Source organism: Rhinatrema bivittatum, chromosome 3 (assembly GCF_901001135.1).
Source record: "Rhinatrema bivittatum chromosome 3, aRhiBiv1.1, whole genome shotgun sequence".
In the NCBI taxonomy this organism is placed as follows: domain Eukaryota; kingdom Metazoa; phylum Chordata; class Amphibia; order Gymnophiona; family Rhinatrematidae; genus Rhinatrema; species Rhinatrema bivittatum.
In genome coordinates, this window is record NC_042617.1 from 2869103 (window position 1) to 2893837 (window position 24735).

Consider the following 24735-nt stretch of genomic DNA (forward strand, 5'->3'; position numbering starts at 1 on the left):
AAGCAGTGAATAATATTAAATGTCAGGCTTTTACTCTGCAGTTTGCATCAGCCATGCTGCAGACAGTGAAGCAGTGAATAATAAATGTCAGGCTTTTACTCTGCAAGTTGCATCAGACACGCTGCAGACAGTGAAGCAGTGAATAATATTAAATGTCAGGCTTTTACTCTGCAGTTTGCATCAGACACGCAGACAGTGAAGCAGTGAATAATATTAAATGTCAGGCTTTTACTCTGCAGTTTGCATCAGCCATGCTGCAGACAGTGAAGCAGTGAATAATATTAAATGTCAGGCTTTTACTCTGCAATTTGCATCAGACATGCTGCAGACAGTGAAGCAGTGAATAATATTAAATGTCAGGCTTTTACTCTGCAATTTGCATCAGCCACGCTGCAGACAGTGAAGCAGTGAATAATATTAAATGTCAGGCTTTTACTCTGCAGTTTGCATCAGCCACGCTGCAGACAGTGAAGCAGTGAATAATATTAAATGTCAGGCTTTTACTCTGCAGTTTGCATCAGCCACGCTGCAGACAGTGAAGCAGTGAATAATATTAAATGTCAGGCTTTTACTCTGCAGTTTGCATCAGCCACGCTGCAGACAGTGAAGCAGTGAATAATATTAAATGTCAGGCTTTTACTCTGCAGTTTGCATCAGCCACGCTGCAGACAGTGAAGCAGTGAATAATATTAAATGTCAGGCTTTTACTCTGCAGTTTGCATCAGCCACGCTGCAGACAGTGAAGCAGTGAATAATATTAAATGTCAGGCTTTTACTCTGCAGTTTGCATCAGACATGCTTTGCCGGCTGTGGGGTTTTTAGAGCTGGTTTTGTTTTTTTTTTGGGGGGGGGGGGTTTGTGCTAAAGCCCTTTTTACAGACCTGGACAGTGTTATTGTCTAAAAACCCATGCCAAATCACATGCAGAAACCCAGGGTAGACTCAGGGCTGCTTATTAAATCGGCCCCAGTGTTAATAGTGGTTTGAAGCAGGAAGTAAGATTGGGGAGGATTAGCATCTGGAAGAGTAGATGTAGTAGAGCTGGGGTAATGCAGTGGCCGGCTCCTCCTGCCTAACTGGCAGAATCCCAAGGGGTTGGCGTGTCCTCTGAGGCGCTGGGAGTAGGCAGAATTGCTGCAGCTTGCCCAGTCCCTGGCCAGTGGGCCAGCAGCTCAGGCCCAAGGTGAGTTGTGATGCGGATGGGCTGCAACCTCCCTGGTAAGTTGCTGATCTGAAACTATTGTTCTCTAGTAGAGAGGGAGATAAATCAGCCACCATTCCCTCCCTCATCCCCCTTAGAGTTGAAGTTTACCTTGCTGTTAAGGCTGAGGAGAGTTGCATGGTGGGCAGCTGCAGGGAAATGTTCACGCATGCTCAGATTCTTCTTTTAGGTTTTTCTGAGCTCAGCCTTGCTGCTGTCAGATGACGTTGCCCATTTGTGTGACTGATTTATCAAGCTGTCTATGCAGGACATCTGGTTTGGGGGTTTTTTCCCATTTGTTATTTATTAGTCTTTACAAATAATAGCAAAGATAAACTTTGCAATAGAAATTAAGAGAGAATATTAAAGACATTTCTAATACGATTAACAACCAAGAAGAAGAAAACAAATCAATCTCATTTTTTCCCCATAGAAACATGGTGGGGGGGGGGGAGAGTTAAAAAGAGGAGACCAATAATAGCTTATTAATGCTGAAATGCTGCTTGAACTACCCCATGCTCCCTTAATATGATTAAGTACAGGACCTCTCACTCTAGCATTCAAGAACTCCCGCAATTGTTCTGGGCTAAAGAAAACAGAAGTATTGTCAGATAACTTGATTATGCATTTACAAGGACAACGTAACAAGAAACTTGCCCCTGAATAATGCACATGAACAAAAGAAGGCTTTGTGACGTAATTGAGTAGCTCTGGCTAGCACTGGATAAATTCGGACCAAGCCCCCAAAATAGGACACATTTAAGTTCATGAAATAAAATTCATAACCAGACTCAGATCCTGCTGGGAGAAGGAGGACACAAGCAAAATAGATCTCAGTTACCTCCACGTTAGAGTTTTCTAAATATTCAGCTGGAGTAGAGAAGGCAGCACATTATTAGGAGGACAGAGCTGAGGAGAGAAACCGAATCTTCTGAAGGAATTTCAAGGACTTCCTGCGCAGATCTCTTGAAGGTAACCAGTGGTAACTCGCCAATCAACAATCGCAGATTCAAATGCCTGAGAAAACCTTCCATGGATTCCAGCCTTCTCAAGGAAGACAAGCGCTCCCGAATGATTACGGCAAACTTTTAATATCATCATTCAAAGCTGGAATGGAAGAGGAATGCTCCTGGAGTATCTGCTGATGATCTCTTGCAACTGTTCATTGAATGTAAGAGACATCCCTGCAGTTAGGTCCCAAAGGGACTCTAAGGTGACCACCGCCGTTTTTTTAATCTCTAAAAAGGGCCGAAATACTTCAACTCCCGATCCAGCCCCACAGCTGCTCCCCTCCAATGAAACCAGGGAGCTGACTCCACCAGTCGTTCCTCTCTCCTCAGGAGCCTCTGGCTGTAGTGAGGGGAGACTGTGTCCTGTGACCAAGGTCATCACCTGGCATCTCGCCCAGAGGAGAAGCCAGCAGCAGTGGGTGTGGGTCCGGTGGGCTCAACGGGACTTGAAGCCCTCAGATCCAGGGTAGGGACCGCATATTCAGAGAGGGAATGGAAAAACCCAAACTTTCCCTTTCCTTTTGTGAGGCATAAAGTTAAATAATAGGAAATCTGGAAGCAGAGCAGGAGAAAAGACGTCCACTCAGGCAGCCATCTTGCTCCCCCCCCCCCCCCCGCAGGACACCTGTTTTACAAAAACAACTTTGCTTTCTCAGGAGCTGATGTAATAAGGTGTGTGCTTAGCAGAGCACACAATTGTACCTGCAGTTCTGTGCACATTGTTTGTGTGCAGACTTTACTGCCGATGCCACAGGGAGTTTTGTGTACAAAAAATGTGCACAGGTCAGGTGCTGTCATACAAATCCCAGGCTAATGAAGGCGTTAGCAGAGAGGTGTGCTGGATTAGCTTGTGTTTTCTTAGTGCTGGAATCTTGATCCCTGGTCAGAGAGAATTTCCAGGGCTAAAGTTAGTTTATGGGCTGAAGCTGGGAGTTGGAACTTCATGCACGTAGGTTTTCTGCACGGAAAACATTTCTGTGTGCATAAGAATTTTATATGCACAGAAGAGCTTGTTTTTGTGCATATATCATGAGTCCAGGAGATTCCTCCTTCCTGCTGGAACATAAAAACATGCCATACTGGGTCAGACCAAGGGTCCATCAAGCCCAGCATCCTGTTTCCAACAGTGGCCAATCCAGGCCATAAGAACCTGGCAAGTACCCAAAAACTAAGTCTATTCCATGTAACCGTTGCTAATGGCAGTGGCTATTCTCTAAGTGAACTTAATAGCAGGTAATGGACTTCTCCTCCAAGAACTTATCCAATCCTTTTTTAAACACAGCTACACTAACTGCACTAACCACATCCTCTGGCAACAAATTCCAGAGCTTTATTGTGTGCTGAGTGAAAGAATTTTCTCCAATTAGTCTTAAATGTGCTACATCCAGTGGCAGCACTGAGAGGAGAGGATCACCTTGTAAGTTTTGCTTGGGAAGTTTTTTTTTAAAAGTATTGAGGAGAAGTAAACTATTGGGGTATATTATTTAGTGTGTTTGTGCTTTTATTAGTCAGTAAGGCAGCTAATAAGCAGAATATAGTGTGTTTGTAAGTCAAGTGCATGTGCTTTTTAACTTTCGATGCAGTGGCATATCATTTGCTTACTGCATCAGGAGTGCGCTGAATTTCAGTGTAGACCTTTACCATGCTCCTCCTTACATCAGGCCTTCAGCTTTCCAGTGCTGAGCAGCTGCAGCCCCTGTACAGAGAGTGGCCAAGCAAAGGGTACATAAAAAATACACATAATGTAATAAAATGAAATAATAATAATAAAATATATTGAATCAGTTCCAACAACATTAAATGTAAACCCACCAAATGATGCAGAGAAGAATCAAAACTAAAATAAACATTCAAAAGGCACTGCTCTTCAAAACCCCTAAAAAACAAATTGCAGGAGCCTTGCAGTGATGAACAGCTGGACTGGCTGTAGAGGGAGGGGGGTGGGACCGATGCCATGCTGGGAAGCTCATTGCCTGGAATCTGTTCTTCTCTCTCTAGCAGGACTCGCGCTTCCTGATCTTTGAGAATGGGACACTGCGCATCAACAGTGTGGAGGTGTACGATGGGACTGTGTACAAGTGTGTGAGCAGCACCGCGGCTGGAAGCATCGCTGCTCAGGCGCGCGTCACTGTGCTGGGTAAGCTGCTGGCTGAGATACGGCCCTACGCTTTCTCCACTCTGCGCCTGCCTCCATGTGTCTGTTTAGGGCTCTGAGATTCTCCTGTCTTGTGTTCATTACTGTCAGTAATGGGCTGCCTCAAGTGAGGAGGAAGGAAAATGATTTATTTACTCTTTCAGAGAAACTGAAGTTTACTCCTCCCCCTCAGCCCCAACAGTGCCTGGAGTATGAGAGAGAAGCAACACTGCTGTGCTCTGCCACAGGCCGGGAGAAGCCCACCATTCGCTGGATGAAAGCAGGTAGGTGGGCTGAGAACCCTGCAGGAGAAATGAACATCGCTCACTTACCTGCTATTTGTATACTCATTCTCTCTCTTTCTCACCCAGATGGAAGCAGCTTGCAAGCTCACGTTGAATCCAACTCAGGCATCTTGCATTTCCACAAGGTGATACGGAGTGATGCTAGCAACTACACTTGCATTGCATGGAACAGCCAGCAGGGGGAGATCAGAGCTGTGGTGCAGCTCATTGTGGCAGGTGAGTGCTGGAGCTGACCAGTCCGACAGACAATTAGTATGTGTATGGGGAGGGGACAGTGGTTTATAAATGCTACAAGAGAAGCAAGTTGACTGTGGCAGGTTGATGGCACTTACTTATTTTGTTAAATTTTGTTTCCTTATCGTCCCCCAGATCACTCTAGAAGCATGGAGTTTTTGTCCAAACCAGCAGATGGAGTCAGAGAAAAGCTTTACTGTACCAGTGATACATAAGACAGTGTGCCACCTGCAGTCACTCAGTACTCTCTGACTTCAGCAGATGGAGCCAGAGAAGAAAAGCTTTACTGTACCAGTGGTACATAAGACAGTGTGCCACCTTCAGTCACTCAGTATTCTCTGTCTCCAGCAGATAGAACAGGGAAGAAAAGCTTTACTGTACCAGTGATACATAAGACAGTGTGCCACCTGCAGTCATTCAGTATTCTCTGTGTCCAGCAGATGGAGCCAGAGAAGAAAAGCTTTACTATACTAGTGGTACATAAGACAGTGTGCCACCTTCAGTCACTCAGTACTCTTACTTCGGCAGATGGAGCCAGAGAAGAAAATCTTTACTATACTAGTGGTACATAAGACAGTGTGCCACCTGCAGTCACTCAGTTCCCTGAACATACCCAGATCAGTCCAGACAAATGGGTTCTGCTTCCCTACCAGCAGATGGAGTCAGAGAACAAAATTTTGAGGCACTGCTACGTATCTGAGAGTGCCATCTGCAGTCCTTCAGTATTTCTCTGACTCCAGCAGATGGTAGAGGGGCAAATCTGCAGTCTAGGAAAGAAGAAGAAAGTTAGTTTAGGGCTCGGATAAGAAGCCGGAAGCTCCCTGAGGTGTCAGTCTCCTTCGTGGACCATCCCTCAGGTGGAGCCGGGTGACTGGTGGGTTGGAAACACCTGTCTGGGCTTTGTCCGCAGTGCATGGGGGGAGGGGGGGTTAAATGCCAGGGGACTGGCTCCCTTGACCCCTTGAGCTCCCCCTCGCTTCATCCACCAGGCCTACTTAGGGGAGTATCCCTGTTCTGTTATTTCAGTTTGTTTAAAAAAAAAAAATAATAATAATAGGAAACAGAGTGAGAGGCAGGAAGGGCCAGTCTGAAGCTCGGCGATGGAAGGACTTTAGACAGTGGGAGCTGTCGGTCCTTGCAGTGAGGTGGGAGGGCTGTTTGGCTGTTTGCTCGGCCATCCGGGAGTCTGGGGGTTCGCGGAGGCTGTCGCAGAGGCGGGTTTTTCTGGGGCTGCGGGTGTGGCTTGAATTTTTCCTGTGCGCTGCCCGTTGTTGAGGGCAAATGCGGCTTGTGCAGCTGTTCGCAAGCTGGTAGGAACGGCGCTTCAGTTGCGGCTGTGGCTCTGTGCGCTGCTCATGTGCCGTTGATTTCGGTATGGGGGAACGGTGCGGCACTTTGCTGCCTGGGCGGCCTAGTTAGGTTGGGTGCCACGCGGCGGCCAGCTGCATTTGGGCCGCGCTAAAGCCTTGCATGGCAGCATGCTGCGTCTGCGGGCTCTGCTTGGCACGTCTGAATGCTCATTCCCTCTGCGTTGATTGCACAGAAGGGGAGGAGGGCTCTTCTGCCATGGTGGCAGGAGGAAAAAAAAAAGTCTACAGTTGGCAGGGGCCAGGTTAGCAGCGGATTACAGGCAGAGGCTCTTGGCCACCGAAGACGGAGATTCCTCTCACCTCTTTCTCCTCTTGCAAAGGAGACTCTTAATGGAGGAGGGGATTCTAATTTCACCCTGTGGGGGCAGGGTATGTATGAACCGGAGTTTAGACACCCCCCCCCCCCCCCCCCCCCGAATTTGTGCTCCTCATGCATAAGGCCTTCCTGGCAAGGAAGTGTCCGAAGGAAAGACCGCCTCACCCCACGGATAAGAATTCTAAATTGGGGTCCTATGGAAGGTCCAAAGATATCCTGCACCGCCTAGGACTGCGACAGGTGAATTCAGAAGAGGATCCCTGAGATGGGGAAGGTTCTGATGAGCCACAGGAGGACCTTCTGTTACAGTCTAGTTAGTGGACCTAAGATAGTGTAACAGACTTACCTTGACTTGTCCTTGGACCACAACCAAAAACCCAGTCAAGGGCGTAATCCAGTACCCCTGGGTTAGTTGTCGATAAAGTAGGTCCAGACCACAATCCGGTCCTAGCGGCAGGTAGCGAGCAGGAGAAAGTCCAAGGCACAATCCAGGTCAGCGAGGCAGGCAGCAAGCAATAGCAGTACCAGGGCACAATCTGGGTCAAGAGGCAGGTAGCAAGCAAGAGAAGGTCCAAGGTACAATCAGGGTCAGCGAGACAGGTCACCAGCAATCCGAGAGCAGCACCAGCACAAGCAAGCCTGTAGCCGAGGCAAATGCTGTGCTGAAGAGTGGCTTTTAAATAGCCCTATTTCCCACGTAAACGTGGGGACTTCCGGGGGAAGTGATGACGTGCCGCGGTGGGAGGAGTCATGACGTGGCATGCATCAGCCTGTGCTGCAGCTGGGAAATGCTGCTGAGGAAAGCAGCTGCTGGCCCCGACGGAAGGAACTGATGCAGCAGGTTGCTGAATGGTAACAGTACCTCCCCCGCAAGGCCGCCTTCTCCGATTCTGAGGATGAGATTTGAGAGGGAACAGTTGGTGGAACTCTTGGAGTAACCATGGAGCCTGAATGTTGAAAGCTGGTTCCCAGGAGTTCTCCTTTGGCCCATAATTTTTCCAGGAAATTAAATATTGCAAAGTTGCTTGCCTTCGTCTGATATCCAGGATTTCCTCGACCTCATATTGAGTGTCATCCTCCACAATAGTGGGGTGGTCAGTTTAGGCCTAGTGGTTGGCCAGGACAAGATTTCAGGTTTAAGAAGTGATATACCTTCTTCCCATCTGCCAACTACTGCATGACAATAGAATCACCCACGTCCTCTACACTGACGACATTCAACTCCTAATTCCCATCCAAAATTCAATTGAAAACACCTACAAAGAAACTACTTATCTCAATTAAACATCTCCTAACTTCACTGAAACTCATAATCAACATCAACAAACTGAAATAATCCTCATGGACAAAAATCCCAATCCAACTCCACCACCTCTACCTTTACTTGACAATCAAATGAACTCCATACTCCCTGTCATCCACACCAGGAACCTGGGAACTATTATTGATGAGCTTTCATTCAAGAACCACATATCAAACAAAACTAAAGAGGGATATCACAGACTACTAACCCTAAGACGTTTAAAACAGTTTCTTAACCCTTATGACTTCATAACTGTTTTACAGCTACTCATATTTTCTACCATTGACTACTGCAACTCCCTATTGATTGGAATACCATATACCAACCTCAAACCTCTCCAGATTTTGCAAAATTCAGCAGCCAGAATTCTGACAGGAACAAAAAGAAATGATCACGTAACGCCCATATTGATTTCACTACACTGGCTTCCAATCAAAGCACGAATTGAACATAGATCCATGACCATCATACATAAAATACTAAACAATGAACATCAAGGACTAAATGGCTTAAACATAACCCCCCTGAGTCCTCAAAGAAACCTACGCTCAAACAACTCAGGACGTTTACATATCCCCCCCCATCAGAGATGCTCATTTGACAACAACCAGAGAAAGAGCTTTTTCCATTGCCTCACCGAAAATTTGTAACTCCCTCCCAAAAGATCTGAGAACCCAACCTAACCTCAAAACTTTCAAAAAAGACCTAAAAACATGGCTGTTTCACAAAGTCTACATTGACATTCAAACTTCTGATCATCATAACACCCAATGGAACTTTTCAACCAAATCCACAAAATAACTTGTCTCCAACTAGCACCAAACAAACCCTCCTCTCGCATTAATTATTCTTTTCTGGACTAAAAATGATAATCTTCTGTTTAATATGCATCCTGTTACACAATTGTTAAGAATTACATTTTGAATCTTGTAAACCTTTATGATGGCTTCACCGAATGACGGTATATAAAACTCAACAAATAAATAAATATATGAAAAACGTGGACCCGCATCAAGGGTGGCAGACGAAGCTTGTATGTGACTTCACCAAGTTGCTTTTCAATAGGAAAAGGTCCAACAAATCTGGGTGCAAATTTTAAAGAGGCTGTCTGTAAACGGAGATTCCGGGTACTCAACCAAACAAGGTCCCCTGGTCGGAGTTGAGGGCCCGGTATCCTCCTTTTATCTGCCTGTTTCTTTCCATAGCTTTGTCATGGAGCAGATGGTTTGGTCTCAAGCCGAACAAGACGAAATGGTAGTAATAGGCAAAGGAATTCGAGGATGTCTGCCAAAGACTAAGAAGAAAGGAGATGCTCCAGTGGATTGCGCTGAATGATTGTTATGGCACATCTCCGCCCAGGGTAATAGAGATGACCAATCATCCTGTCTTTGGTTAACATAACATCACAGGAAGGTCTTGAGTGATTGATTTGTCTGTTCAGTTAATCCGTTGGATTGGGGATGATAGGCTGATGAAAAATTGAGTTTAATTCTGAATTTCTTACAAAGATCCTTCCAAAATTGAGCTGTAAATTGCATTCCTCTGTCAGACATGACATTCACGGGCAGGCCATGAATTTGAAAAATGTGCTGTATAAATAGGCGAGCCAATTCCAGGGCAGTAAGCAAGCCGGGCAGTGGAATAAAATGGGCCATTTTAGAGAATCGATCCACAACAACCCAAATGACTCTGTTCCCGTCAGATAGGGGAAGATCTCTAATGAAGTCTGTAGCTATGTGGGTCCATGGTTTATCAGGAATTTATTTTATTTAAGTTCTTTTTTACTATACCGATACTCAAGACGAGGTCTTATCATACCGGTTTACAATAGAACAGGGGAAACCAATTAACTAAGTAGAAGGTAAAGTTACATTAAACAGGGAGCGAAAAACATGGGAGATGGAAGACAGGAAAGATTTTAAACGATAACAACTGGAGAGTGTTAAAATAATCAATGAAAAACCATAGAGTAGCGAGACATAAACAGAGATTTATCCTAGGCAATTATTAACATATGTGCTGTGGGAGGAGGAGACATGGGGCGGTTTGCAGGGGGGGGGGGGGGTGTGTCAGGGCAGGGACTGGAAATGGGGAGGGGGGGAGGGATTAGGGAAGAAGTCGAAGGGTGAGAGTCAATGTTGGATGATAGAGGTTCCTTCAACGGTAAGCTTGTGTGAACAGCCAGGTTTTCAGTTTCTTTCTGAAGGAGATATGGCATTGTTCGTGGCATATATCTGGGGGAAGCGAGTTCCAATGGAGCGGACCTGCTGTCGAAAGTGCTCACTTGTGAATAGAGTTGTGGACCGAGGACTTTTTTTTGGGGGGGGGGGGGGGCCTTGAGCGAAGCTTTGTAGGCGGTTCTGATCGGCCTTGCGGAAGTATGTAGTTCGAGAGGGTTGGCGAGTTGGAGTGTGGATTGCTGGTAGACGGATTTGTGGATGATGGTGAGAGCCTTGAAGAGAATTCTATATTGGATGGGTAGCCAGTGTAGGATTTTTAGGATTGGTGTGATGTGGTCCTTACGACGTGTGTTTGTAAGGATCCTGGCCGCTGTGTTTTGCAGCATCTGTAGAGGTTTAGTAGAAGAGGCGGGGAGACCGAGTAGTAGAGCATTACAATAGTCGAATGGGCAAAGGTTGCAACAACCCACAAGGTCTCCTTCGAGGAGTTTTATTTGCTGCACAGGTGGGACAGAAATCAGCGTACCTCTTGGTATCCAGTCTCCACTAAGGCCACCATTAATGACGAAAACGAGATCTCTCATCCAGGCTATTCCAGGGTGTCCTGCTAAATGAGAGTCGTGAGCCCAATGAAGGACTTGTTTGTGCCAACTTGATGCAGAGAGCTTGTCTGTGTTGGGTGCAGAAGGCCTAGGAACAAGCGGCGACTGGAGAAGACAGTGCATTGCAGTTGGCTCGCCTGGAGGCGGGGGGAGGCTTATGCAGCAGATGCTTTGTATGATTTGGTGCACACGTCAGCTAAGATCATGGTTTCAGTGGTAGCGTCCCAAAGGCTTCTGTGGTTGCGCAATTGGGCAGCATAAGAACACAGCAGATATGTGGTCCAAGGCCCAGCTCTGAAATGCCCCCTTTAATGGGAAGCTTCTCTTTGGGGAGGATTTGGATCAGCTAATGAAGACTTTGGGCTAGTTGAAAGGGAACTGGATGCTGGAGGATAGGAGAGCCAGTAAGAAGGCCAGCCCAAGCCCTTGCGGGATTCGCTGAGGTTTCGGTCAGGCAAGACCTCCGCCGGTGCAGCTTCAAAACAGGGTGGGGAGATCAGTCCTTTCGTGGAGCCCGCAGATCTTCCAGAAATGGGGCTGGTCAGGAGGCTTTTATGCTGATGACATACAACTTTTAATTCCCATAAGAAACTCCATTGATGATACTTATAAAGACACGTCTTTATTACTTGAATCAATCAAGCAACTCCTTACAAAATTAAAACTCATAATCAACATTGATAAAACCGAAATACTTATAATGAACAAAAAACCCATTGTATTACCACCACCATTATTCACAACTAACAATCAAATTAAGCCAATATCCCCTGTCAATCACGCCAGAAACCTTGGAGTAATAATTGACAATAACCTATCTTATAATAACCACATAACCTTCTTTGATTTTGGTGGTAATCACAAACTCCTAATTCTACGGCGGATAAAACCTTTTCTAAATTTAGTAGATTTCAGAACAGTTTTACAACTAATTATCTTCTCAACCATTGACTACTGTAATTCCCTTATGATTGGCCTTCCATATATCAACATCAAGCCTTTACAGATTCTTCAAAACGCTGCAGCAAGAATTTTAACTGGAAAAAAAAAGAATGATCACATTATCCCTATATTATCTTCACTACACTGGCTCCCTATTAAATCACGAATTGATTATAAGATTTTAATAATTATACACAAATTAATTCATTCCGACCACCACAAACAAACAAGCTTAAAAATCACGTTACAGAACAGGAATCTTCGATCAAATAATACCTCTCATCTAATAATTCCACCCATCAAAGATGCTCATCTTTCAGCAACAAGAAATAGAGCTTTCTACATAGCCTGTCATAAAAAATGGAACTCCTTACCACCTTATTTAAGAACTCAAACGAATATCAAAACTTTCAAAAAAGATCTAAAGACTTTTCTTTTTCATAAAGTCTACGTTAATGATTATTTATTTCAACAATCTAATTTTAACCAAAACTACCAACCATACTCGTGCAAAAGAGGTAATGAAATATCGTCTGGCAACGACCATCATAATAGCAATATGAACTTATAATTAACAACACTAGAAGACCATCCTGAATATGTTTAAATACCAATACTGTTATCACTATCCTTTTCCCTTCTTTTCCTTATGCTCCCTTTTTCACCACCAACCTCTCCCCGATCCCTTCTTCTTTTCCACTATTAATTTATGCATCAATGTGGTAACTTGGGAACTTACCTTCATATGTGGTGGGAATGCCCTAAGTTGGTTTCTTATTGGACAGCAGTTATACAGTTGATTTCAGAGGTGGCAGATATACCTGTGGGAAGAGACCTAGCCTTTTTTCTTCTTAATATTTCCTTATTGTCAGCAAAGTATCCACACAATCATATTATTAGCCAAATAATGCTGGCTGCTAGAATGGAAATTGCGTACCTTTGTAAACAGGTGGAGCCGCCGTGTATACAGCAGGTACACTGGAGATTGTCTAAGATTTGCTACTTGAATAAACTCACCGCTATTAGACGTCAACAGGTGAAGAAATTTACTGACCACTGGGAAACTTGGCAAACTCAACACCTCAACCACACGTCAGCATTAGGTTAGGGGAGGGAGGGAAAGGGGTTTCTGGAAATAAAAACAAACTTGTGTTCTGGTCTTAACGAGGAGCAAGTTTTATTATACATTATTATACATTGTCCTGCTTCATTTTCTATGCACGGTTGTTTATAATGTTTACAATGTAATATATTGTGCTGTATAATGCAATATCACTGTGTTCCAAACTGTGAACCTATTATTTATAATTATACAATAAAAAAGAAAGGGGGTAGACTCAGAGTGATCTTAGGAAGTATTTCTGTACAGAGAGGGTGATGGATGTGTGGAACGGCCTCCCAGTGGAAGTGGTGGCGACAAAACCAGTATCTGAATTCCAGAAATCATGGCATAGATAGAGGGGATCTCTGAGGAAGTGATGGGAGTTATAAAGCTAAATGAATTGGGTAGATGAGCAGACTGGATGGGTTAGACCGTCTTTTCTTTTTTGTTTGTTTCTATGTTCCATGCAGTAAGTGAAATAAGCAAAAAAAAAAAAGACCCAATAAAAATAAATTGAGCAAGATCATTCAAAAATGTGACTCCTTACTTTGTGAGGTAAGGAATGCAAATAGGGAGAGCAAATACGCAAGAACATGGTTTTCTGCTTGGATGAAGCCCGTTTCACTTCCCGTACTCCTGCACAGCATTCCTCGGAGAGGTAAAAGAATGGTTTTTTGCCAAGTAGAAGCCCTTTTTGCATTTTTTGCCAAGTAGAAGCCCTTTTTGCAATCACAATTTTATTTACTTATTGCCTTGGAAGGAGGAAAGAAAAATCATTAAGTAAGTGCAAGATTGCAAGGAATATTAAAGCCCACAACTCGAGCCATATAAGAAAGTACCTTATGTCAGAACTTTTGAATAATTGTACAGGATGGAAAGCAGGACGCAGTGCACTGAACACTTCAAACACAGTTCAGAGGGAGGCCCCATGCTGAGAAATAGGGACTTTCAGATAATGCTGTATTGATGGGCTGTGCTAAATGCCATCTCGAATCAGCAGTGCTTTTCTTTCCTTGGACATAGCTGCTAGTTTTGGAAGTGCTTCCAGCTGCTTTGTAACTCATGCTTACTTCTTTTGTACAGTCTTTATAAGCTTTAAGCTGGAGCCGGAGAACACAACAGTATATCAAGGTCACACGGCTGTTCTGCACTGCCAGGCTCTGGGGGACCCCCTGCCACAAGTACAGTGGAAGGTGAAGGAACACATCCTGGACTCCAGTAAGCATGCTCCCAGGTATTTGCCTCTGCTCTCTCCTGACGTAATTGTATTAAAATGCCCCTCTAAAGGTCACTCCCTATCCGACAAGATACAGAGGATAGGACTACATGGTCAGTTTTCCCATTGGAGAAAGGTCCGTAGTGATCTGTCCTGGGACTGGCATTTCACTTGCTGCTTTTTTGTGTAGTATTGGTTTTGTAGCAATTTTCGAAAGCAGTTCCAAGGTAAAAACAGTTTTCTCCTAGGACAGCAGGGTGTTAGTCCACACAAATGGGTGACATCATCAGATGGAGTCCGGCACGGAAACCTTTTGTCAAAGTATCTAGAAGCTTTTACTGGCACACTGAGCATGCCCTGCATGCCACTATCCGCGCGTCCAGTGAGGTCCCCCTTCAATCTCTATTTCCACGGTGCAGTTACCTCATGGTTTTTTGGAGCTCTGCTTTTATCTTCTCTTTCTTGTTTTAAAGTAGCATTTTTCTCCTGTTCCAGCGTCAGGTCCTGCTTCTCTGGTCAGTGTACCTCCTTGGCGTGGCAGGTGAAAATTTTTCTTCCTTCTTTGCGGTTGATTCCTAGCATCCCACTATTTTTCATGGCATCGTCTGGCTTTCATTGGTGCCCCCAGTGCCTGCGAACCATATCCATCATGGATCTGCATTAGGTTTGCATCCTCTGCCTAGGGGCATCGCACGACATCTGAGAGTGTCAGCTATGTGATCAGATGACCCCCAAGGGCCGTTGTGCTCAGCTCGATAAAATGAAGAAACTTTTGATTCCAAAAAGTCTGCTCCATCCATGCCCACGACGGAGTCTTCGACACCCGGGGGTCGAGGGGAACCGCTTGATACGCTACTCCACTCTACACCCCCGACAGCATCATCCAGGGACTGAGGAGATGGTGACTGGCCCTCCATGGTCTCACCGCTTTCAAGGATGTTGGGATCCTCAGCCTCCTCAGCGCTGAGGAAAGACTGGGCCGAGCCCCATGGGAGATCCTGTAAGCATCGACACCGGTCGCCATCAGCGCAAGGCTCCGGTTCTTGTGCAGTACTGGCGGCTGTCATACCACCACCAAAGCAACCCCATGGCATGGAGGCCCCATCCTCCAATAGACCCAGGAGTCCCAGGTATTCCTCACTGATATCGGTGCCGGACACCATGCCCCCTCGGGGACCCGAGGAGACACTGGTGATGCCTTGTCCCACTCCCTTGGCCCACAGAGTGTGGTGCTCTGAGCCCTCTGGACCATTGAGCCGCCCCCGCCTCTGGCTCCCATACCGGTGCCGGAGCCCGCACCATTAATCTTGGTACCCCTGCTCAAGCGTCTGGACGTCCTCCTTGGCACCCTCCCAACGCAGCTGCTGCCCGAGGGACCTTCAGTTCCCCAGTGGCCACTGATGCCCCCCTCAGGAGCTATCACCATCATTGGGTCCTCCTCCGAGGAAGATGCGTCCTGCGCCATAGTCCCCAGGCCACAGTTCCCCGAACCTTTGCCTGGACCCTCCGGTCTCCTGTGGCCTCCGGCACCCCTGTTGCCACTGGGACCATCGATTCCTTTGGCGCCCTCGAAATCCTCAGAGGCCAGCACCAAGGATTTACACAAGCCTCACCCGTGTAGGTCCTGCGATGTCCTCAGCGAGGAAGAAGGTCCTTATGATCCATGGGGGGGATGATTCTTCAGATTCTTCCTCTGAGTTCTCTGACGACCCCCTGTCGGAGCCTTCGCCACCAGAGGAAAGGCGTCTATCTCTTCCAGAGGACCTCTGCTTTGCGGGGTTTGTCAGGACCATGGCCAATGCTATCCCCTTCCAGCTTCTCACAGAGGAGAATGCATGACAGAAAATGTTGGAGGTCCTCCAGTTTGTCAGTGCTCCTAAAGAGAGAGTGGCTGTTCCCATTCATGACATCTTTAAGGATCTTCTCCTTCGGATGTGGGAACACCTATTACCCATTGCTCCAGTGAATAGGAAGGCGGACGCCACCTACCTAGTACAGCAGGCCTTGGGTTTTGAGAAACATTATCTCCTTCACCAGCCTGTGGTAGTGGAGTTCGCTCTCAAAAAGGCCAAATGCTCCCTCACCCATGCCTCTGCCCCTCCAGGGTGGGAACATAGGGAGCTGGATGCTTTGGGTAGGAAGGTTTTTCAGGGTGCTATGCTCATCGCCCATATTGCTTCCTACCAGTTGTACATGACCCAGTACAACCGAATCCTGTGGAAACAAGTTCAGGATCTAGCAGAACGACTGCCACAACAGCAACAGGAATCTCTCTCTGCTGTTGTGCAGCAGGGTCTCAAAGCCAGGAAACACGAGGTGAGGTCCACCTACGATGTTTATGAAACAGCAGCCAGGATAGCCGCTGTGGGCATCGGTGCCCGTAGGATGGCCTGGCTCCATGCTTCCAACCTCCAACCAGAGGTGCAGGAGAAGTTGGCTGACCTCCCATGTACAGGTGAAAACCTTTTTGGGGATAAGGTCAGAGATGCGGTAGCTCAGTTGAAGGATCACCGTGAAACCCTTCAACAACTCTCCGCTAGTGCTTCAGACCCTCCATCTTCTGTCAGGAAATCTTCCAGACCAAGCTCCATCAGGCCCTTTTATCAGCAGAGGAAATATTACCCCCCTCCCGCCCCACGGACTCATGTGCCCCGTGCTAGCTCCAGGGGCCACTTCCATCAACAATGAGTGCCTAGACCCCAACCTGCCCCCCAACAAGCCCCAGCTACAGGCTTTTGACTGGAGGCGAGGGAGCATGGGTCAGCAAGTCGTACCCCCTGATGCTAGATCCCTCAGTGGGAGGCAGACTTCTTTACTTTGCCCACCACTGGTCGACCATCACTTCGGACCACTGGGTCCTTACCATAGTTCACTAGGGGTATCAACTTAATTTCTGAAGGATGCCAGAGGACTCTCCCCCATGTCCATCGTGGGGTTCATCTGCCCAGCAGGTTTTATTTCGGACAGAGCTATCCGCCCTTCTCACGGTGGGAGTGGTAGAGCCTGTTCCTCATCAGCAGGGTTCTATTCGAGGTATTTCTTCATACCAAAGAGGACTGGGGGCTTGCGCCCCATTCTCGATCTCAGGGCATTGAATAAATTTCTCAGAAGAGAAAAGTTCAAGATGGTTTCTCTGGGCACTCTGATTCCAGTCCTCAAAAAGAGGAGACTGGCTCTGCTCCCTCGATCTCAAGGATGCATACGCCCACATTGCCATCTTCCCCGAACACAGAAAGTATTTTTGCTTTGTGGTGGGGAAGGCTCACTACCAGTACAGGGTGCTGCCTTTTGGTGTGGCCTCAGCCCCTCGTGTCTTCACCAAGTGCCTGGCAGTGGTGGCAGCGCATCTCAGGCACCATGTGGTGCATGTCTTCCCATATCTGGATGACTGGCTTGTCAAAAGCGACTCCTGCGCAGGGGCACTGGATGCTTTGGCCCTGATGATGCAGGCGCTGCCACCTCTGGGTTTTGTCATAAACTACCCAAAATCTCATCTCTGCTCATCTCCCCAGCTAGACTTCATAGGAGCCTGGCTGGACTCTGCTCAGGTGAAAGTGTTCTTGCCCCACAATCGGGCCCTTGCTCTGTCTTTGTTGGCAACTTTCGTGCGCAGCAGTCGGAATGTAAGTGCACGCCTCTGCTTCGCTTGTTGGGCCACATGGCAGCCTCAGTCCATGTTACCCCATTAGCCTGCCTTTGCATGCGCAGCGAGCAATCGATGTTGCGGTCACAATGGCAGCAGGCATCCCAGGACCTCGAGGCCCGTGTCTCCCTTACACAGCCTCTGAAGATCTCTCTGTCCTGATGGGAGAATCTCTCCAATCTAGAACAGGGGATTCCCTTCCAGGCTACCCTGCTTCAGGTGGTGCTTACCTCCAATGCCTCTCCTCAGGGCTGGGGGGGGGGAACCCATGTGGATGGCCTCCACGCGCAGGGTCCTGGACTGCTCAGGAAGCTCTCTGCTAGATAAACTTCTTAGAGTTTTGGGCGATTCGTTACACTCTCTGGGCATTCCGAGACCGGTTGTCCCACAAAGCAGACCTGCCTCGGACGGACAATCAAGTCGCGATGTGGTATATCAACAAACAAGGAGGCACAGTGTCATACCTTCTCTGTCAGGAGGCGGTACAGATCTGGTCCTGGGCCCTGTCGCAGTGGCGTACCTACCCGGGATGTTGAACGTGCTGGCAGACCGCCTAAGCTGTTCTTTTCAGCTGCACAAGTGGTCCCTGAATCCAGATATGGCAGCCTGGATTTTCCACTGGTGGGGAACCCCAGATGTGGACCTCTTCGCCTCACCATACAATTGCAAGGTGAGCAATTTTTGCTCCCTTTTCGCGTGGGACAGCCATTCAGCCTCCAATACCTTCACTGAGGCACGGGTCTCCTGCACGCGTACCCTCCTCTTCCACTTCTCCTGAAGACTCTCCTGTAGCTTCAACAGGACTGAGGGACCATGATTCTTGTGGCGCCCTACTGGTCCAGGCAGGTCTGGTTCCCTCTCCTTCGGGATCTATTGATCAAGGATCCCATCAGACTGGGGACCGCGCTTGACCTAATAACTCAGAATCAGGGCACCCTGCACCATCCGAACCTCCGGGCGTTAGCCTCGACAACTTCGATGTTGAATGCCCAGTCCTTCAGCTCCTAGACATCTCTGGAAAACGTCTCCCAAGTGCTGGTGGCTTCCAGAAAGCCTTCCACCAAGAAGTCTTACAGGCTGAACTGGAAGAGGTTCTCAGTTTGGTGTGAGGGGCATGGCTTAGATCTATTCACATGCCCCCTTCCCAGGTTCCTCGACTATTTGTGCCACTTTTCCGAGTCTGGGCTTAAAACCACCTCGGTCAGGGTTCTTCTCAGTGCAATTAGTGTGTACCATCGAGGTGTTGCTGGCATACCCATTTTAGTTCAGCCCATAGTAGGTTGCTTTATGAGGTGTCTGCTTCAACTAAGGCCCCCTCTTCGGCCTCCTGTTGTGTCTTGGGACCTCAATATCGTACTGACGTGACTCATGCATCCTCCTTTTAAATGCTTGTGCTCCTGCAACCTGAAGTTCCTCACCTGGAATGTCATGTGCCTAGTGGCGATCGCTTCAGCTTGTAGAATTAATGAGCTTCAGGCCTTGGTGACGTACCAACCATACACAAAATTCTTTCATGATCGTGTGGACCTGTGTACACATCCCAAGTGTCTGCAGAAGGTTGTGACTGATTTTCGCATCAATCAGTCCATTGTTTTGCCCACCTTCTTTCCGAGGCCTCTTTCCCATCCAGGGGAACGGGCTCTTCATACTTTGGATTGCAAGAGGGCTTTGGTTTTCTATCTGGAATGCACAGCAGGTTACAGACAATCCACTCAACTCTGTTTCTTTCAATAACAATAGATTGGGCGTTGCGGTGGGCAAACAGACTCTATCTAACTGGTTAGCGGCTGCATCGCCTTCTGCTACACACAAGCGGGCCTTCAGCTTGGAGGCCGAATCAAAGATCACTCTGTGAGGGCCATGGTGATGTCAGTAGCCCACCTGCGAGGGGTTCCCATCACTGAAATTTGCCAGGCAGTGACATGGAGTTCCCTGCACACGTTTGTTGCCCACTACTGCTTGGACAAGGATGGTTGACAAGACAGTGCCTTTGGCCAATCTGTCCTACGCAATCTCTTCCAGGCTTAAACCCAACTCTTCCTACCTCAGGCCCCTTGGTTGGAACCAAGCTGTCTCTCTACTGATCAACAGCACCGCAGTTGTTGTTATGCCCGTTGGCACCTTGTTCGTTACCTGTTGGTCTTGGTTGTTGCCGGAAGCAGCCTGGAGTTTGGTATTCACCCATCTGTGAGAACTACCATCCTGCTTGTCCTAGGAGAAAGTGCAGTTGCTTACCTGTAGCAGGTTTTTTCCTAGGACAGCAGGATATTAGTCCTCAGGAAATCCGCCTGCTGCCCCACGGAGTTGGGTTATCCTGCATTGTGGTGTTTTATTTTTTCGCTCGTATTTTTTCTCTGTTATGAGACTAAAAATGGACCCTGCGTGGACGCACAGATAGTGGCATGCTCAATGTGCCAGTCAAAGCTTCTAGAAACTTTGACAAAAGTTTTCCATGCCGGGCTCCATCTGATGTCACCCACATGTGAGGACTAACATCCTGCTGTCCTAGGAGAACACCAGTTACAGGTAAGCAACTGCGCTTTCTCCCTTCTTGACAGCAGGGAGTGCTGGCCGGTTTCTGACTCCCCCCCCCCCCCCCCCCCCTTTTGCTTTCAGGGATGCTCTTCGGATTCTCTCTCCGGGTTTTCTCCCAGGGTTTGTGCTCATTTTTTTCTTTCTTCTTTGCCCCCCCGTCTTATACTTCCTAGTTGATGAATATGCATAATCTCATGCATAACCTTGTAGTGGGTGGAGGGTCTTTTGCTGCATTGCAGGTCTTTTCATCCTCTCCCCATTACTTTGGGGGTCCTGCCATGTTGCAGGTCTTCTTCCCCCTCCTCATTTCTTTGGGGGAGAACTGCCACGTCTGTATGCCAAGCTGTCAGTGTTTTTGTCCAACTGCCCCCCCCTCCCCCTCAAAGAGTGGGAGTCTTTCTGACCTTTGCTTGCTTGGCCAGTCCATGGCTCTTGCTTATGAGCTTAAGTCATAGTGTCTCTGTTTTTTTATTTAGTCAGACATTTGCAAAAGGCTCATCTTGATAAGGTATCCTTCAGTGTATCAGGGCAAGGCCTCTTGTGAGACAGTGTTGTTTCTCTTGCTGTGACAGTGTCTGGGGCCTGTCAGCACACTGGCATGTACACTTCTTTGGCTATTATGATTCATTTTTAGTGATTCAGTGGTAAAACATGAGATATCTCCCTACAGCTTGCTGGCCCTGTGACACCCCACTCTCTTGGTGGGATGATGTTTTGATTAAAACCCAAATAGAAATTACAAAAAACAAGGGAGGGGTAACTGGGCTAAGAGAAAACTAAGTATATAAATATATGTATATACAGATAGGCGGAAACAGAAAAGGAAACAGGTTGCGCAGAGGATAACATGTTTTTGGTTACATAGAAGGTTGCGTAGAAGATAACATGATTATCTTCTATGTGTCCGAATCATGTTTATTAGAATCTGATACTGTTATTTTAAATTAACTCTATCCTATGGGTTATCAATGGGAGCACCAGACAAGATGTGGAAAAAGAGTTAAGAGAGTTTTAGCTATTTTTAACTCATGCCCCTTTAATACTGCTTCCCAGGACTAAATCGTGGGGCGGGGTCTTTTGTTTTATCGGACACCAATCATGGAAACCTTCTGGGACACTATGATGGGATCAATCTATCTACACCTATGAAACCTGAACCTCAAAACTGTCTGGCCATGATCGATTTTAATCTGCATGCTAATGACTCAAATTACTTTCAGAAACCTGAAAGTTAATTTAAAATAACAGTATCAGATTCTAATAAACATGATTCGGATACATAGAAGATAATCATGTTATCTTCTACGCAACCTTCTATGTAACCAAAAACATGTTATCCTCTGCGCAACCTGTTTCCTTTTCTGTTTCCGCCAATCTGTATATACATATATTTATATACTTAGTTTTCTCTTAGCCCAGTTACCCCTCCCTTGTTTTTTGTAATTTCAGAAGACGTTTGACAAAGTTCCTCATGAGAGGCTTCTCAGAAAATGAAAAAGTCATGGGATAGGAGATGTCCTTTTGTGGATTACAAACTGGTTAAAAGACAGGAAACAGAGAGTAGGATTAAATGGTCAATTTTCTCAGTGGAAAAGGGTAAACAGTGGAGTGCCTCAGGGATCTGTATTTGGACCGGTGCTTTTCAATATATTTATAAATGATCGGGGAAAAAGGTACGACAAGTGAGCTGATCAAATTTGCAGAAGACACAATTATTCAGAGTATTTAAATCACAAGCGGATTATGATAAATTATAGGAGGACCTTCTGAGACTGGAAAATTGGGCATCCAAATGGCAGATGAAATGTAATGTTGACACGTGCAAGCTGATGAATATAGGGAAAAATAACCCATGCTGTAGTTAGACGATGTTAGGCTCAATTTTAGGATTTACCACCCAGGAAAAAGATCTGGGTGTCATAGTTGATATTACATTGAAATCGTCGGCTCAGTGTGCTGTGGCAGACAAAAAGCAAGCAGAATGTTAGGAATTATTAGGAAGGGAATGGTGAATAAAACGGAAGATGTCATAATGCTTCTATATCGCTCCATGGTGAGACCGCACCTTGAATACTGTGTACAGTTCTGGTTGCCGCATCTCAAGAAAGATATAGTTGCGATGGAGAAGGTACAGAGAAGGGCAACCAAAATGATAAAGGGGATGGAACAATTCCCCTATGAGGAAAGACTAAAGAGGTTAGGGCTGCTCAGTTTGGAGAAGAGACGGCTGAGGGGGGATATTTATTTATTTATTTATTTATTTATTATTTTTGTTATACCGAGTTTCATGATAGGCATCACATCAACCCGGTTTACAAATAACAATGTGTGTAAAGTATAGCGTAACGTAATAAATATTTCCAATAGAACTGTGAACTTTAAATACAGAGAATCAATTAAAAGGTGTGAGAAAGTTACAATAAAACAGGGAAAATAAACTTGGAACTGGAAGAGGGGAGAGGTTAAACAATGCAATATTTACATTTCATACAATTAAAGCAATAGTGTAGCAGAGTAAATAAATAAGCCTATTTGAATGAATGTGACGGTACATAAATATGAGTGGTAATATAAATAACCAAGAGAATAAATATGACACAGTAGTGCATGGTGATGATATGATAAAAACTCAAAAGGTAATACTGAGTGTAAGTTTGTGATAAGTGGATTCTTATTTGGATCCAGATATTACATAGGAGTTTGTGTTGATGAGTGCGTTTTATTCAAGGCTTGGAAATGCTTTTTTGAAAAGCCAAGTTTGATAGAGGTATGATAGAGGTGTTTAAAATCTAGATGTCTAGAAAGGGTAAATGTGAATCTATTTACTTTTTCGGATAATAGGACTAGGGGCACTCCATGAAGTTAGCATTTAGCACATATAAAACTAATCAGAGAAAATTCTTTTTCACTCAACACACAAACTCTGGAATTTTTTGCCAGAGGATGTGGTTAGTGCAGTTAGTGTAGCTGGGTTTAAAAAAAGGTTTGGATAAGTTCTTGGAGGAGAAGTCCATTACCAGTTAATCAGGTTGATTTAGAAAATAGCCACTGCTATTACTAGCATCAGTAGTGTTGGATATACTTAGCTTTTGGGTACTTGCCAGATACTTGTAGCCTGGATTAGCCATTGTTGGAAACAGGATGCTGGGCTTGATGGACCCTTGGTCTGACCCAGTATGGTAATTTCTTATGTTCTTTTGTTCCTGGAGCCCATCTAACAGTTGATTTACTAGACACTGGAATGTACCAGGGCATTTTTCATGCCGAAAGGCATTACATTGAACTAAATACATTCTTAATTAAACAGGTCCTTGTTTAATTTTATTTGAGAGAAGTTTATTTTTCAGCCCATTGTTTTCTATTACCCTTTTTTTAAGTCACTGATACTGATTTAAATTTATCATGTTTTTATCTTAGTTTTATGTTTTTATCTTAGTTTTATGTTTTTATAAATGTTTGGTGTTTTATTATTTGTATTATTCTTATCCAGTTTTTGTATGTTTGAAATGCAAGCTGCTTTGGTGTTAGCGACTAATAAATACCAAAATAAATTAATTAATCATAGAGGCCAAATGGGGTTGCAAATGCAGATCACTTGTGAGGAGTAATCAAACATCACCTGTAAACCAACTCAATGGAAATGAGCTCTATCTGGGGAAAAACACAAGGCTTAAAGCAAAGCAAGAAATCACAGTACACTTAAAATCCCTCACTTAAAATCCCTGTTATGCCACAAAGCACAATATAAACTTACTCCAAGCCTGAGAAATCAAAGGCCTACTAAACACTAAAGAGTTTCACCATCTTGAAACTGGCTAGTGAAAACATGAACAGTGAATATAAACACATCAAGCAGCAAAATGGAGAAAGCACTACAAATGTAATTTCCAAGACCACACAATAAATCCAACAAATTACTGAAATGATGCAGACAGGAGGGGGCCGCTGGGCAGAGAGTATTATTACTTCCTGTCGCTACTGACTGTTATAGGAGTTAATGAAAAGCACATTCCTATATACCCAGCTGATTATCCAGACCTAGGGTAAAATGGAGCCTTCATCAAGTTGGGTTTTCAGAGACAGACTGGAAAAAGATGCTTTCAAAGCTTGCCCCACTGCAGGGAGCCTAATAGAGTGTCCCCAGTGATGCTTTCTGCTAAGAGAACTATTTTAAGAAGTCATTTGTTTACTGCATGTTCCCTGTACATACCTAGATCAGGCCAGACTCCTGGGTTTTGCCTCCCTGCCAGCAGATGGAGACAGAGCGTCTCACTGACACTGTACCTAACCTAGTGTGCCACCTGCAGTCTCTCAGTATTTATCTGTCTCCAGCAGATGGTAGATGGTGTAAAACCTGCAGTCTGGAGAAAGAGAAAAAATATTAAAAGACAACATTTCTGGATCTACCAGGTGGTTGTAAGGTCTGGAGAGGCCATCCCCTCTGGTTTGAGGTGGACGAGCAGGGGATTGGTGACCCTTGTGATATTTCGGTCCGGAGGTTAGACATCTGGTGGTCCAGAACCCTCATCCCTCACGAGACAACTCTGGAACCTGTTAGCAGTTCTGCACTGCAAGCCCAGTGAAGCAGGGAGGTAACCCTTTTCTACGGTTTGTCCTGGGCAGGGTTGCTAAAGTTTGGCGAA

At 45.8% G+C, this 24735-nt stretch overlaps 1 protein-coding gene across 4 annotated transcripts in view; it reads left to right on the forward strand.

Moving 5' to 3' along the window:
- The window catches only part of PTK7 (protein tyrosine kinase 7 (inactive)), a 303844-nt gene that overhangs the window by 172930 nt on the left and 106179 nt on the right, over positions 1 to 24735 (forward strand). For 2 of the 4 annotated variants that reach the window (XM_029592810.1, XM_029592812.1), the window contains exons 9-12: positions 4209 to 4347; positions 4509 to 4628; positions 4716 to 4865; positions 13782 to 13932. In XM_029592810.1, coding sequence (XP_029448670.1) covers positions 4209 to 4347; positions 4509 to 4628; positions 4716 to 4865; positions 13782 to 13932 — 560 coding nt within the window. The remainder of the gene's footprint in view (positions 1 to 4208; positions 4348 to 4508; positions 4629 to 4715; positions 4866 to 13781; positions 13933 to 24735) is intronic. The other 2 variants (XM_029592811.1, XM_029592813.1) reach the window with 1 other exon arrangement.